Raw genomic sequence first — 15,504 nt, 5'->3', positions numbered from 1 at the left:
TTTTGTTCATTTGTGCATCAAGTGTGTTATCTATAGGCAACATTTAGTTACGCCCCCACTGTTGGTTTGCTTTGGGGGCTGTGAATCTACTAAATGCACACGCTAAAAGTCCGTGTAGGGGGAAAGTAAACAGGCGTTCTGCTGATCAGACTGAAGGGCGCAGCGAAAGCTGACCCCAGGTCCGCAGGTGAGCTAAGCTTAAAGGCTCAGCTGGGAGACTTTGTCTGGCGCCCTCGCTTGGCCGCGAATTCCTGAGAGTCATGCTCCTTGTATGCTCACCGACGGGGCGGGGGGAACCCCAGCATCTTTTACTGGAACAAGTCGGGGCTCCTTCCTGTCACTTCCATCGCCCTACCTCATCGCCTTCCCGTCCGCTGGGCTCCTCTTCCTAGCTTCTCGGGCACGTCCTCCGGAACGTCGTCGCTGGAGTGCGGTTTTCCGCCCGGCATTGGACCAGCCGGAAGCGGAAGTGCTTCTGGTGGTAGCTTGGTGTTCCGAGCAGTCTTACAGAGGAGGCCAGGGAAAGCGACATGGAACACGTGACGGAGGGTGCCTGGGAGTCGCTGCAGGTGCCGCTGCATCCTCGGGTGCTGGGCGCACTGCGCGAGTTGGGCTTCCCGCACATGACGCCGGTGCAGGTATCGGGCCCACTGGGAAGCGAGGCCGAGCGGTCAGCCTCTCGAATGCAGCCTCGGGGATGGGGCAGTCCCACGCGCTTTCACGATACCCACTCCGGGGTCTCAGAGCTTTGTGCCTGTCCTGCCTGCTCTAGCGACTTCGGAGAGTGGCTCCTTCTATGCCCTTTCCGTCTGAGAAATGATGACAGTCACTTTCTTCATAGCATTGTGGGGACTAAATAATCCAGGTGGGCGCCCGGTGACTGTGACCTGTGGTTATTATTGGGGAAACAGAGTCTCCCTTGCTCGATTTATCAAAACAAGTAATCAAGCAAACAACCAAAAGCTCGCCAACCATTTATGAAGGACCTGGAATGTATCTGGGTCTCATTTAGGCTCTGGAGACTTGACAGTCTTGGTACCTACTCGTGGGCCTTATTTTTAGAGGGGGTGTTAGAGGAAGAAGCATAGAAAGGAGGTAATTTATCTTGTGCTGAGCGTTATGAAGGAACTGAGATAGACTCGTGCGGTGAAGTGAGGCTGAAGGCCTCTGAGGGAGTTGTCATTCTGAGACCTGGATAATCAGGGAGGGGAGGGGCTGGCTTCGGGTGACTGGGGGAAGCTGATTGCCAGAGAGAGAGAGAATACCAGTGCAAATGTGCGGGGGCTGGTGGCAAATCCTATGCTTCCAGGGTTCTCAGTGGTTGAGAGCACTTGCTGCTCTTGCAGAGGACCAGGGTTGAGTACCCATCACCCACAGTGGATAGGCTGACCACTGAATATAACTACAGTTCCAGGAGATCCAACACTCTTTTCTTGCCTTCCTGCATACCTCTATGATTGTAGCCTACATACAGATAAGTAAAAATAAATTTAAAATGTCCAGTGTTTCCAGCTCTTTCCTAGTCCAAGAAGGAACAATGTGAGTGTTAGGACTTGAATCCAGGACTCTTATAGATAACTCACAGTGTTACTCTTGGTTGCTTGGTTGGTTTTGAGACAGTTCTACCTGCCCCTCTCTCCTGAGTACTGGGATTAGAGGCGTGTGCCACTACACCTGGCTACAACTTGTCCCGTTTAATTCAACCCTTTGTGGTGACTGTTTACTCGGGATCCCTGTGGGGCGGGGTCCAGTTTGACCTCAGTCACCCCCGTTCCCCTAGGACTTGGGTCTCTGTTGTTTCTGTGGTGTTGTGTAAACAGCTGTTGTCATCTCTCCCTGCAGTCGGCCACCATCCCTCTGTTCATGAAAAACAAAGATGTCGCTGCGGAGGCTGTGAGTATCTCATCAACAGTCCATCCCTGGTCCTCCTAGCCAAGCGGGAAGCAAGGCAAAACCTTTGTCCCTTTGCAGGTGACAGGTAGTGGGAAAACCCTGGCCTTTGTCATCCCCATTGTGGAGATTCTTCTGAGAAGGGAGGAGAAGTTAAAGAAGAGCCAGGTGAGGAGGGTTGACTGACTGTCCTGGAGGCAGGACGGTTTAGGCCTGAGCTGAATCCTGTTTGGTATCTGAGGAGTCTATTTTGAATTTACCTGCTTGTTAAACCGAAGTCGATGCTGGGTTGCTCTCATGACACTTGGGTACTTTCTTGGTCACCTGTGGGTATGGGTAGAAATGCCATTTTCTCTCTCATACTGTAAGCAGGTATCCTTATGAGCAATCTGTTAGTTGTGTTTGTTTGTCTGTTTTAATTCTCTCTTAGCTGAAGACCCAACCTAGGACCTTGTATTTACTAGGCAAGTGCTCTACTATTGAGCTATATCCATAGCTCCTCATTTTTGTGGCTTTTGTTGTGATTTTGTTGTTTAAAATACCCTCAGTGGGGGCTCAGTGGACAAGAGTACTGGTTGCTTTTGCAGAAGACCTGGGTTTGTTTCTCAGGATCTCCCGAGGGTTTTCAATCTCTGTACCTCTAGTTATAAGCGATCTGGCGCCCTCTTCTGCCTGGGATGCACAGGATGTGTGTCCATGCTTGCAGGCAGAACCTCATGTGCATAAATACAATCTTAAAAAAAAAAAGCGTTCAATATTGGCTGGACTTAGTATTGGATGCCTTTAATTCCAGCCGTGGGAGTCAGAAGCAGGTGACTCTCTGTGAATATGAAGTTTATCTAAGAAATGTGAGGAATAAACAGTCAGAGGAAAATGGAAGCAGCTGAGCTAGGGCTACACAGAGAGTATTAATTACCTTCCTGTTGCTGTGATAAATACCACGGACAAGGCGACTTATAAAAGGAAGGGTTTGTCGGGCGGTGGTGCACACCTTTAATCCCAGCACTCGGGAGGCAGAGTCAGGTGGATCTCTGTGAGTTCGAGGTCAGCCTGGTCTACAGGCACCAAAGCTACAGAGAAACCCTGTCTTTGGAGAGTGCCCAGTGCCATCCCTGAGCCCTATGTTGGTTATATTTTTGTTTTGTGGTGTTGGGCTTTGTTTATGGTAGGCAAGTGCCTACCACTGAGCCGCCCTTCACAGCTCTTGATGTGGTGATGTGTGATATGCCCTGGGACTGCTGAAAAGTCCTAGGAATTGTCTGAGGATACACGATGCAGCACTAATGCGATCCCACCCGGAACCTATGTACTGCTGACCCTGTGGTTCCCCTCCGTGCGGGCAGGTCGGAGCCATCATCATCACTCCCACTCGGGAGCTGGCCATTCAGATTGACGAGGTCCTTTCGCACTTCACAAAGCACTTCCCGCAGTTCAGGTGATTGGGTGCAGGGCCCTCGAGATGGCACTTGAGGTGATGGGTGTGGAGAATCCCTATTGGCCTGGGTTGTTATTTTGCCTGACTTTGCTCCAAGTCCCATTTCTTGCTTCAGTCAGATCTTGTGGATCGGAGGCCGGAACCCTGGAGAAGATGTGGAGAGGTTCAAGCAGCATGGGTGAGCCTGCAAGTTCCTGCTCCTGCCTCTGTGCTCTTGGCTCCTAGGAAGTACCTTGGGGTCCTCCAGAGGGTGTTTCCTCCCTGCCCACCTCATGGTTCCCTGTGAACACTTCATAGTCTCCGGTTGTCCTGGGAGTTGGGGCAGGTTATGTAAACAACCTGGGTGTGAACGCCTGGTGCCCCTAGTATTCACCTGTTGCTAAGCATTGCCTGCCAAGGCTGGTTCCTTGCTGCCAGCTTGTGAAGACTGTAAAGGGTGGAATTCCAAACGTGTGTGTCTCAGATTTTTTTAGCAGTTGCTTACAGTCTACATTGTGTGAAAACATAAGCAGCTGGTTTGCTTGGTCACATCTGGCTTTCAGCCTATTGGTCTAACTCTCTCCCCTCCTCTTCCTTCCCTTTCTTTTTTATTCTCCCCTCCCCTTCCCCTTCTTTTTTCTTCCTTCCCCTCTCCCTTTCTCTCTTTTCTCCCCTCTCCCCTCTGTCTCTCCCTCGCTCTCTTTCCCAGTTTGTTTTTGCTGGGATTTGAACTGCGGGTCTCATGCACACCAGACGAGTATTTTGCCATGAGTCACCCTTACCCCATCTGTCTCCCTCCTATAGTTGTGTTTTCTGTTGTTTCAGGTCAGAGGTCGGCCTGAGTTGTGTGGGCCATGTGGTGTCGTGTTGCAGTTTCTCTGCTGCAATAGAGAGAGATGGCAGAGATAGTCTACAGTAGGGGTAGAGTGTGGCTGTGTGCCAGCAACATGCTTGCTAACACAGGTGGCCAGTGTGGCCAGTGGGCTGGACCTTGCCCATCCTGCCCGAATCCTGGCCTATAACCAGATCCTCCTCTCTCCCAGCCCTTGTGTCTACCATGCAGCTATCATTCTCCCTGGCATGGAGATGGCCTTGCAGGGTGGGGACTTGGTATCTCGGTAACTGTTCCTGAGATCCAGAGCACACGCTAAGTGGGAGCTTTCTTTCCAAAGTGGGAACATCATTGTGGCAACCCCAGGCCGCCTGGAGGACATGTTCCGGAGGAAGGCTGAGGGTCTGGACCTGGCCAGCTGTGTGAGAAGCTTGGATGTCCTGGTGCTGGATGAGGCAGACAGACTTCTTGACATGGGCTTTGAAGCAAGGTACTAGAATGGGGGCTTCTTGGAGGGGGTGAAGCTGGTAGGAGGTACAGTGGGACTTTTGTCAAACCTCAGGTGGCTCGACCCTCTGCTTCTATCACAGGGTTTAGTCCCAGTTCTTTTATTTTTAAAAGATGAGTCTGTGTATTGTGCTAAAGTTTGAGATAAAGTTTCACTCTGTATCCCAGAATGGCTTTGAATTCGGGATCTTTTGAGTCCTGTATGTCAGCAGCACAGACACAGGCCACTATGCTGGCTAGTTTCAGTTTTTCTGTTTGTGATGTTATGTTTTTGTTCATGGTTTCTCTAATATGATATCAGGTTTTAGGATGATTCATGTATGTAGCTTGTCATGTAGTCCTTGCCAATTACTATACACTTGTATTAGAAAGACCTTGATGATGTAAAGGAGGAACAGAAATTATAATGCTTTTATCTCCCAACGGTGTGGCCTGTGTCCGCATGCTATCCCTACTTTTCTTTTCTTTTCTTTTCTTTTCTTTTCTTTTCTTTTCTTTTCTTTTCTTTCTTTCTTTCTTTTTTTTTTTTTTTTGTTTTGTTTTGGTTTAGTTTTTTCAGACAGGGATTTTCTATGTAGCTCTGGCTATCCTAGAACTTGCTCTGTAGACCACATTGGCCACTGTGCCCAGCTGCCATCTAGACTTTTAATATTTGATTCATTTTGTGCAGGATCTTACTTTGAAGCCCAGGCTATTCTAGAACTTAGCTCTGAAGCCTAGGTTGGCCTTGGACTTGTCAGTCCTTTAGCCTCTGCCTCTTAGTCTGTGCCCAGCTCCTCTGTTTTAATTTGTGTGTGTGTGTGTGTGTGTGTATTGTTTCCAGCATAAACACCATCCTGGAGTTCTTGCCAAAGCAGAGGAGAACAGGCCTTTTCTCAGCCACGCAGACACAGGAAGTGGAGAACTTGGTGCGAGCGGGCCTCCGGAACCCTGTCCGAATCTCTGTGAAGGAGAAAGGCGTGGCAGCCAGCAGTACCCAGAAGACCCCATCCCGCCTGGAGAACCATTACATGGTGAGTGTGGGGCCTGTGGCTTTGTCCTGTGCCTCCATTATCCACAGAGATGGGGCTGGCTTGAGACCAGAGGGTCGCATTGTGTGGACTATGAGCTCTTGTCAGACGGCAGCTGCCTGAGGGATGTTGGCATTTATGGGCTAGCCTTTCCTTAAACTGGGCTGGGGAAGGGAGGAGGCTCATCTTCCCACGAGTGGCAGGGCTTACTACTCGGTACAGAGCAGGAGCCAGGACTCGGAGCGGGGGTCTCAGCTTCGTCCTTCATAGGGCCGTTGGATAGTGAATCAACCCCCACAGCTGCTCAGGATGGGAAGAGTCAGGAAACACTGAGGACACACAGTGGCCACCCTCTCGGTCTTTTAGATGACGATTAGTCTTAGCACAACTTTTTGTCTGTTCATGCTTCTCTGTGCAACTGCCCTGGCTGTTCTGGAGCTTACTCTGTAGACAGGCTGGCATGTGTCAGCACTTCCCAGCTAAGAGTTTTTGTTTGTTTGTTTGTTTTTTAAGACAAGGTTTCTCTCTCTGACAGTCCCGGCTGTCCTGGAACTTGCTCTGTAGACCAGGCTGTCCTCAAGAGCTCACAGAGATCCGCTGCCTCTGCCTCCCAAATGCTGGAATTAAAGGCGTGCACCTCACTGTGTGTTTGAGAATGGCCTTGAACTCCTTATCCTCTGTCTCCCTGGCAGTACAGACCTGAATTACTGTGCCCCATGAGACCAGTTTGTAACCTGCAGTGTTAGTTTTACAAAATCCAGGAAAACTCATTCACTGGGACTGAATGTTTCTGGTTGGGGCCTGTATTGAGCACTTGACTGGGAAGGGGGTGGAGCCTGTCTCCGTGGCAGTGCTTCAGGTAGTCACGTACACTCATTTCCTGAGGCTGTGCTTGTCTTACTGTGGCAGCTTTGGAACAACGCGGCCTTAGATTCAAGCTTGGAGGTAACGCGTGTTCTTCGTTTCACTTGGACCCACTGCTGTCTGGGCAAGGGAGCTGGTACCGCAGCTGGCCCAGGCCTGGCTTTCTGGTGGTTCCTGGGAACAGTTGCCTGATATAGCAGTGCTTTCCAGTCACAGTTTTATGACATAAAGTGAACACTGGCAGCAGCACGTGATCAAGCTTCTCTGAGTTGGGCAGGCTGGAATGTCTGTCTTGTTCTCTCTGAGCTGGGCAGGCTAGGATGTTGTTCTCTGTGAGCCGGGCAGGCTAGGATGTCTGTCTTGTTCTCTCTGAGCTGGGCAGGTTGAAGAAGAATGTCTGTCTTGTTCTCTGTGAGCTGGGCAGGCTAGGATGTCTGTCTTGTTCTCTCTGAGCTGGGCAGACTGACTTTGGCTCAGTGGGTGAAGGCACTGATTTCAATGTGGGTACAACATGGCAGATGGAGAGCCGACTCCTGCCAGCTACCCTCAACCTCTGTGCGTGTGCCTCTCCAAATAAGTCAGCATATTAAAATGAATAAGTGAAGGCTGTGCTGGGTGTGGTGGTGCATACATTATTGTAATCCTAGTCCTCAGGAGGTGAAGGCAGGGGAACCAGGAGTTCAAGGCCAACCTTTGCTACAAGAGTTTGAGGTCACTTTGGGCTATGTGAGACCTTGTCCCCCTAAAAAAATAGAGAGGAAGAAAGAAAAGGCTGGAACTGAAAACAGTTATGGGATTATTTTTGCAAATATGTGACTTTCCCCCTCCTTGTAGATATGTAAGGCAGATGAGAAATTCAATCAGCTGGTCCATTTCCTTCGGAACCATCAGCAGGAGAAGCACCTGGTCTTCTTCAGGTAGGCTCCAGGTCAGGTTTGGGATGGCGGGGAGCACAGGGGGCTCTCGGGCTGTGTGCACCTGGTGACTAGAGCCCAGCTTCTGTGGCTCCCGCTGCGGTGATGACCAGAAGCAACAGCTCCTGCGTCTGCCGTGTGGGCTCAGCGGTGTCAAGGCTGATGTTCCCACACCTGCCTCCACCTTGCCTTTCTTTCATCCTTTTGGGTTTTTTTTTTTTTTTTTTTTTTTGGTTTTTTTCGAGACAGGGTTTCTCTGTGGTTTTGGAGCCTGTCCTGGAACTAGCTCTTGTAGACCAGGCTGGTCTCGAACTCACAGAGATCCACCTGCCTCTGCCTCCCGAGTGCTGGGATTAAAGGCGTGCGTCACCACCACCCGGCTTATCCTTTTGGTTTTTAAAGACAGGGTTTTTCTGTGAAACAGTCTGAACTGTCCTGAAACTCACTTTGTAGTCCAGGCTAGCCTTGAATTCAGAGATCCGCCTGCCTCTGCCTCCTGAGTTCAGGACCTTTCTTTTATCTTGAGAGTCATCTTGTGGCTTCCAGTTGACTACTGTACGTGTGGTCTTGTCACATCTTCACCGAGGCAGAGAGTAGGGGGAAGAAGGCAATGCTCCTGCCTCCACCCTTTTCACTAGACTGAGCTGAATGCTGCTCTGAGAAGCAGGGTCAGAGAGATGGTTGGAGCAGCTTGCTCAGCCACAGAGTGGCTGTTACCACGAGGAAGATAGGAACAGGTGCCTGCTTGGGTGGGCTTGGGTTGTTTTTGTTTGTTTGTTTTATTTTAGTCAGGGATTCACTGGCTAGCCTGGAACTAGGCATACAGACCAGACTGGTCTCAAACTCAGAGATCCACTTCTTTCTGCCCCTCCAGTGCTGGGATAAAAGGTATATGCCAACATGTTCAGTATGGCTTCTCTTTTTCCTCTCTAACCTGTTTTGACTTTTGTACAATGAAATGCATCAGGTTGGTTCCAGGCTTGGTCTCTGCTATAACCCCAGTACTTGGGAGGCCAAGCAGAAAGACAGGAAATTCAAATCCCATCTGGTCCTGAAGACAGCATGGGGGAAGTAGATCCTGCTTAGTGGGCCATTGCTAGACAGCAGGACCCATGTCAGGGTTTGCACTGGCGTTTGAGGGGTTGGATGGATGGTGGCGAGAAGTGAGGGGCTCCTTCGGCAGGTCTGTACCCACTGCCCTTCTCTGCATCCTTCCCCAGTCCCTGGACCCCAGTGGTCGGTGACTGAGCGCTTTCCCTTCTGACAGCACGTGCGCGTGTGTCGAGTACTATGGGAAGGCCCTGGAGGCGCTGCTCAAGAGAGCCAAGATCCTGTGCATCCACGGGAAGATGAAGTACAAGCGCAATAAGATCTTCATGGAGTTCCGCAAGCTGCAGAGGTCAGTGGGGACCGGTGTCCTCAGTGGCAGGGCAGGGCAGGTCACCAGTCACCGGACTCCTCAGGTCCTGCACTTGCCCCTTCTCCCTCTACCCTCCTGGAGCCTTTTTGGTTTCTACTCAGTTATTACATCTTTGAAGGCACCCAAAGCCTGCTTTGGACCCTCACCCCATACACTAAGCTGGGGTCACCAAGTTTTTACTAGATTTCTCTACTCCATCACAGGCCTGTGTGTTCACTGCTGTGTCTCCCAGGGCTTGGCACACTGGAGGTTTGAGGACCTATTTGTCCCCGGGTAAATAAGAGCAAACACAGTCTTTTTGGGACAGATCCTGCTATGGGCTATAGAGCGCTGGCTAGACAGAGGAGACTTGGGGTGTCTTGATGAGCACAGCTCTTCCTGTTTTTCCTAAGCATTGCATGGCTCCTTTCAAGCAGCAGCAAGAACACAGCGGCAGCCTGCTGTTGTCCTAGTCACAGGCTAAAGATGTTCCTTGTTTGCTAGTGGCTGCTGAGGGCTGGCCCTCTACGATTTTATTTCTCAAGTAGAAATTCATGAATTAAGAAAATTTAAACCAGAGGTTAGAGTGTTGGCTCAGTGGTTAAGAACATTGGCTGTTCTTCCAAAGGACCCAGTTCAATTCCCAGCACCCACATGGGCAACTCACAACTATCTGTAACTCCAAGATCTGACACCGTCACACAGACATACATGCAGGCAAATAAAAATTTTAAAAAATTAAGCCAGCTGTGGCAGTACATGTTTGTAACCCCAGTGTGTGGGAGATTGAAACAGGAATGAAATTCAAGGCTACCCTGTACTACAGAGGGATGGACCAGAGGACCTCGTCTCAAAAGGGAAATAGGGTCCGGGTGAGGCTCAGTGGTTGGCAGTGCACCTGTTAGCACGCAGAGGCCCTGGCTCCACCCTAGTACTGGCTAGGAAGAATCGTTATGCTGTCTCTCCCACTCTTCGTGTGTGTCTGTGTGTCCATGACATTTTATTATTGATTATGCGTGATGTGTGTAGATTTATGCATGTGAATCCAGGTGCCCCTGAATCCCAGAAGAGAACATCAGATCCCCCAGAACTGGAGTTAACAGTGGGTGTGAGCTGCCTGTCATGGGTGCTGAGCCATCTCTGCAGCCTCCTCTACTCCCCACTTTTGTTGGCAGTTTATAAAGTCTGGGAAGATTGTAGGAGGAAGAAAAAAGAAATCAAAGTATTCTATTAAAGAAAGTAGCTGTTTGTGTGAGAGACTCCAGAGCCCTGCACTGCTGTCGCTGGGGTTGGAACACATGATGGCTAGGGGATGGCCAGGCTCATGTGCTGCTCTCTCATTGCTAGTGGGATCCTGGTGTGCACGGATGTGATGGCCCGGGGAATTGATATTCCTGAAGTTAACTGGGTTTTACAGTACGACCCTCCCAGCAATGCCAGGTACGTGAGGTGTTCCTCTGTCTGGGGACTGAGCTGAGGGGGACAGGAACCTGGAGGGGTGAATGTGCAGTGAAATTTTAAACATCTTAATTTTTTTTTTTTTGAGACAAGAGTCTCTTGTAGCCAGAGATGGTCTTGAACTTCTGATCGTCCTGCCGTTACCTCTTGAGTGTTGGGGTTACAGGCATGTACTACCACATCTGGCTTAGTTTTGTTTTTGTTTGTTTTTTGAGACAGGGTTTCTCTGTAGCTTTGGAGCCTGTCCTGGAACTAGCTCTTGTAGACCAGGCTGGTCTCGAACTCACAGAGATCCGCCTGTCTCTGCCTCCCGAGTGCTGAGATTAAAGGGGTGCTCCACCACCGCCCAGTTTCTGGCTTAGTTTTGAAATCAAAGCACTCTACCAGCTGGGTGATAGCCCAGCTCCTGCACATTCAATTCCAGAAGTAGGCAAGTGGCCAAATAGCTTTGGTGTGTTCTAGCAATCATGTTCAGACAGTCAGGTGTGGTGACTCCTGCTTATGATAGTGGTATTTAGGGGGCTAAGGATGGAAGTCGAGAGTTTATCAGCTTGAGCTGCCGAGTTGAGATGCTGTCTGTAAAGTGGTGTGTGTGTAGAGGATAAGTAAAAATGAAAGTACAAATTACAGAGTATTGAAAAGAGCACCAGGCTACTCTAAACTGCATCTCTCCGAGAGCGTGGACACTCCCCCCCCCACACTTATGTCTTGTTTAGTTTTTGCTTTTGTTTTTTTTTCCCTTTTTTTGTTTTTATTTATTTATTTATTTATTAAAGATTTCTGCCTCCTCCCCGCCACTGCCTCCCATTTCCCTCCCCCTCCCCCGATCAAGTGCCCCTCCCTCGTCAGCGCAATCAGGGTTCCCTGCCCTGTGGGAAGTCCAAGGACCACCCACCTCCATCCAGGACTAGTAAGGTGAGCATCCAAACTGCCTAGGCTCCCACAAAGCCAGTACGTGCAGTAGGATCAAAAACCCATTGCCATTGTTCTTGAGTTCTCAGTAGTCCTCATTGTCCGCTACGTTCAGCGAGTCTGGTTTTATCCCATGAGTTTTCAGACCCAGGCCAGCTGGCCGTGGTGAGTTCCTGATAGAACATCCCCATTGTCTTAGTGTGTGGGTGCACCCCTCGCGGTCCTGAGTTCCTTGCTTGTGCTCTCTCTCCTTCTGCTCCTAATTTGGACCTTGAGATTTCAGTCCGGTGCTCCAATGTGGGTCTCTGTCTCTGTCTCCTTTCACCGCCTGATGAAGGTTAATATTCAGGAGGTTGCCTATATGTTTTTCTTTGGGTTCACCTTATTTAGCTTCTCTAGGATCACGAATTATAGGCTCAATGTCCTTTATTTATGGCTAGAAACCAAATATGAGTGAGTACATCCCATGTTCCTCTTTTTGGGTCTGACTTACCTCACCCAGGATAGTGTTTTCTATTTCCGTCCATTTGTATGCAAAATTCAAGAAGTCATTGTTTTTTACTGCTGAGTAGTACTTTAATATGTATATATTCCACACTTTCTTCATCCATTCTTCCATTGAAGGGCATCTCGGTTGTTTCCAGGTTCTGGCTATTACAAACAATGCTGCTATGAACATAGTTGCGCATATACTTTTGTTGTATGATAGGGCATCTCTTGGGTATATTCCCAAGAGTGGTATTGCTGGGTCCAGGGGTAGGTTGATCCCGAATTTCCTGAGAAACCGCCACACTGCTTTCCAAAGTGGTTGCACAAATTTGCATTCCCACCAGCAATGGATGAGTGTACCCCTTTCTCCACAACCTCTCCAGCAAAGGCTATCATTGGTGTTTTTTATTTTAGCCATTCTGACAGGTGTAAGATGGTATCTTAAAGTTGTCTTGATTTGCATTTCCCTGATCGCTAAGGAAGTTGAGCATGATCCTAAGTGTCTTTTGGCCATTTGAACTTCTTCTGTTGAGAATTCTCTGTTCAGCTCAGTGCCCCATTTTATAATTGGGTTGATTAGCCTTTTATGGTCTAGTTTCTTGAGTTCTTTATATATTTTGGAGATCAGACCTTTGTCAGTTGCGGGGTTGGTGAAGATCTTCTCCCAGTCAGTGGGTTGTGTTTTTGTCTTAGTGACAGTGTCCTTTGCTTTACAGAAGCTTCTCAGTCTCAGGAGGTCTCATTTATTCAATGATGCCCTTAGTGACTGTGCTGCTGGGGTTATACATAGGAAGTGGTCTCCGGTGCCCATGTGTTGTAGAGTACTTCCCACTTTCTCTTCTATCAGGTTTAGTGTGTTCGGACTGATATTGAGGTCTTCAATCCATCTGGACTTGAGTTTTGTGCATGGTGATAGATATGGATCTATTTTCATTCTTCTACAGATTGACATCCAGTTTTGCCAGCACAATTTGTTGAAGATGCTCTTTTTTTTTAAATATTTATTTATTGATTTGTTATGTATACAATAGTCTATCTGTGTGTATGCCTGCAGGCCAGAAGAGGGCACCAGATCCCATTACAGATGGTTGTGAGCCACCATGTGGTTGCTGGGAATTGAACTCAGGACCTTTGGAAGAGCAGGCAATGCTCTTAACCACTGAGCCATCTCTCCAGCCCTCTCTTTTTTCCATTGTATACTTTTAGCTCCTCTATCGAAAATCAGGTGTTCATAGTTTTTTTTTTTTTGTTCATAGGTTTGTGAGTTAAAGTCAGGGTTTTCTATTCGATTCCATTGGTTGACTTCTCTGTTTTTATGCCATAGTTTTGGTTTTTGAAGACAGGGTTTCTCTGTAGCCCTGGAACTCGTTGCCGCCCCATGTAGATCCGCCTGCCTCTGCCTTAGGAGTGCTAGGACTAGAGGCATGCACTGCCATGCTGTTTTCCTCACACACTTTCGAAATGTCAGAGCTGCGTTCAAATTCAAGTTATGTTTTCCTGACATCTGTCATTCCAGGGCCCTTTCTCTTTAGGCTTTTTCTTGCTTGTCAGTTTTGCCCTGTGACTGCTGTGTGATCTGAGGAAGCCCAGCTTTGGTCGGGTGTCCTCAGAGCCAGCAGACCATCCCTTGGATCCTGTCTGCAGCGTCTGTTTCTCTGCACCTCCTCTATACTCACTATGCAGCACTGTGTCGTGCGACAGCTGCATGGCTGAATCCTGATTGCTCACCGCCACCCTGGGGTACTGCCCCACCCTGTCCCCTTAGTGCCTTCGTGCATCGCTGTGGACGCACAGCCCGGATAGGCCACGGTGGCAGCGCTCTGGTGTTCCTACTGCCGATGGAGGAGGCGTACATCAACTTCCTAGCCATTAACCAGAAAGTAAGAGGCACACTGGCCTGGTAGCTGGTGGTTAGCAACTCACCTGGGCTGGGTTGGGAGGTATTGGCCAGCATCATGACTTGGGAACACTGCCTATTGTTGCCTGCCATCTTACTAGTCAGGATTGTTATGTGCAATGCCATTTTCAAACTTAAAAAAAAAAAAAGAGTTCCAAACTCCTATTTGACTAAGGAATGTGTTTGGGCTGGATTTGGCCCCTGGCTCTTGGTGTACTGTGCTGTCCTTGGTTTATTAGCTCTGGAAGGTACTGGGTTGGAGGGACTACAGGGAAGGTGAGATGGTGGTCTCTGTGTAGTGTCCCCTGCAGGAGATGAGCCTCCAGAGAAACACAGTAGACCTTCTGCCAAAGCTCCGGGCCATGGCCATGGCCGACAGGGCAGTGTTCGAGAAGGGCATGAAAGCCTTCGTGTCCTTCGTCCAGGCTTATGCAAAGCACGAGTGCAGCCTCATCTTCAGGCTGAAGGGTAAGCAGGTGCTGTGCCTTCTCTAACCTTTTTTTTTGGGGGGGGGGACACAACAGGGTCTTTCTGTAGCCCTGCCGGTTCCTGCTGTGGAGACCAGGCTGGCCTCAAACTCAGAGATCTTACCTCTGCCTACCAAGTACTGGGATTAAAGCTGGGTGCCACCATGTCTGACATAATCATTTCTTCTTCTCTGAGTCTTTGGGTGACAAGGGTTGCTTTGTCTTAATGAAATATGTGGCATGTTAGGTTAGTGTTTATAAAAATAAAAAAGAAAGTCCTATATAGGACTCTGAGTAGAGGCAAAATAAACTGCCATTTCCATCTTGAAAAATGTTTCTTAAAAATTCTAATTAAATTTATTACATCATTTAATTAAGCAACATCATGAGGAACCCGTGCCCAGCTGTGATGTCTTGCAGTGCTAACTCTAAGCTCTTATCTGTTAGATCTCGACTTTGCGAGCCTTGCTCGAGGGTTTGCCCTGCTAAGGATGCCCAGGATGCCAGAACTGAGGGGGAAGCAGTTTCCAGATTTTGTGCCCGCAGACATCGATACTGACATGATTCCATTTAAAGATAAAATTAGAGAAAAACAGAGGCAGAAACTTTTGGAGCAAAAAAGAAAAGAGAGGACAGAAAATGAAGGGAGAAGAAAGTTCATCAAAAATAAAGCTTGGTCGAAGCAGAAGGCCAAGAAGGAGAGGAAGAAGAAGATGAATGCAAAGAGGAAAAAGGATGAGGTAAAGTGTGATGCTCTTTGTTCCTTAGCCTCCTCCTTAGAACCCGGATATTCAGTGTGTGAGGACAGCAACGTGGCCACAGTGGGCTGGGCTGTGTGGACGCCGCACTCCCCCGTTCATTTTGGAGCCTCTGGTGTTGACCCTGGCTCCTGTAGGCCCAACAGGATCTGCTGCTTTCTAGAGCTGCAGCTAATAGCCTTGTTGCTTCTGCACTCAGGGTTCGGATATCGATGACGAGGACATGCAGGAACTCCTTAATGATACAAGGCTCTTGAAAAAGTTTAAGAAAGGTAAGATCACAGAAGAAGAATTTGAGAAGGGGTTGCTGACAAGCACCAAAAGAACAGTCCTGCTGACAGACTTAGGGGTCTCAGACTTGGAAGAGGACGGCTGACCTCAGCCTCAGGTGAAGGCTGTTACACCACTGGCCTACACTCATGCCCTTCCCGGAAAACACCAAAGAACTGGACACCCACGAGCACTACAGTCCTGCCAGAGTCTCACAGAACTCGTTATTTGAGTGGAAATTTGTACTTTATAACAGATGTCAGTAGTGGTTTTGATTAAGTGTACTTTTTCTGGTGTAATTTTGTACTTTATTACAGACTTGAAAATATTTTCATATATATGAAATATTTCATATGAATATATATGAATATATACAAAATATATTTTCATATATATACATATTTTAAATTATTACCATTTAAA

The 15,504-nt window shown here is 48.6% G+C and overlaps 1 protein-coding gene across 1 annotated transcript; it reads left to right on the top strand.

Annotated features, from left to right (window-relative positions):
- Positions 1 to 450: 450 nt before the first annotated feature.
- Ddx55 (DEAD-box helicase 55) lies at positions 451 to 15,403 on the top strand. Its single transcript, XM_075978763.1, has 14 exons — positions 451 to 638; positions 1,843 to 1,893; positions 1,972 to 2,058; positions 3,234 to 3,325; positions 3,441 to 3,503; positions 4,477 to 4,626; positions 5,467 to 5,656; positions 7,352 to 7,434; positions 8,699 to 8,830; positions 10,178 to 10,270; positions 13,455 to 13,569; positions 13,886 to 14,054; positions 14,501 to 14,793; positions 15,011 to 15,403. The coding sequence occupies exons 1-14, from the start codon at positions 531 to 533 to the stop codon at positions 15,185 to 15,187; spliced, it is 1,803 nt and encodes a 600-aa protein (XP_075834878.1). The 5' UTR covers positions 451 to 530; the 3' UTR covers positions 15,188 to 15,403.
- Positions 15,404 to 15,504: the final 101 nt, after the last annotated feature.

This window comes from Microtus pennsylvanicus, chromosome 1 (assembly GCF_037038515.1).
Source record: "Microtus pennsylvanicus isolate mMicPen1 chromosome 1, mMicPen1.hap1, whole genome shotgun sequence".
In the NCBI taxonomy this organism is placed as follows: Eukaryota; Metazoa; Chordata; class Mammalia; order Rodentia; family Cricetidae; genus Microtus; species Microtus pennsylvanicus.
The sequence above is the reverse complement of the archived record's forward strand: the minus strand, read 5'-3'. Positions and strand labels throughout refer to the sequence as shown.

Bases quoted from the DNA above. Each gene is read 5' to 3' on its own strand.
- Ddx55 (XM_075978763.1), top strand. From the start codon at position 531: ATGGAACACGTGACGGAGGGTGCCTGGGAGTCGCTGCAGGTGCCGCTG. The intron at 1,894-1,971 runs GTGAGTATCTCA...GTCCCTTTGCAG, and splicing joins AAGATGTCGCTGCGGAGGCT to GTGACAGGTAGTGGGAAAAC. The intron at 3,326-3,440 runs GTGATTGGGTGC...TTCTTGCTTCAG, and splicing joins AAGCACTTCCCGCAGTTCAG to TCAGATCTTGTGGATCGGAG.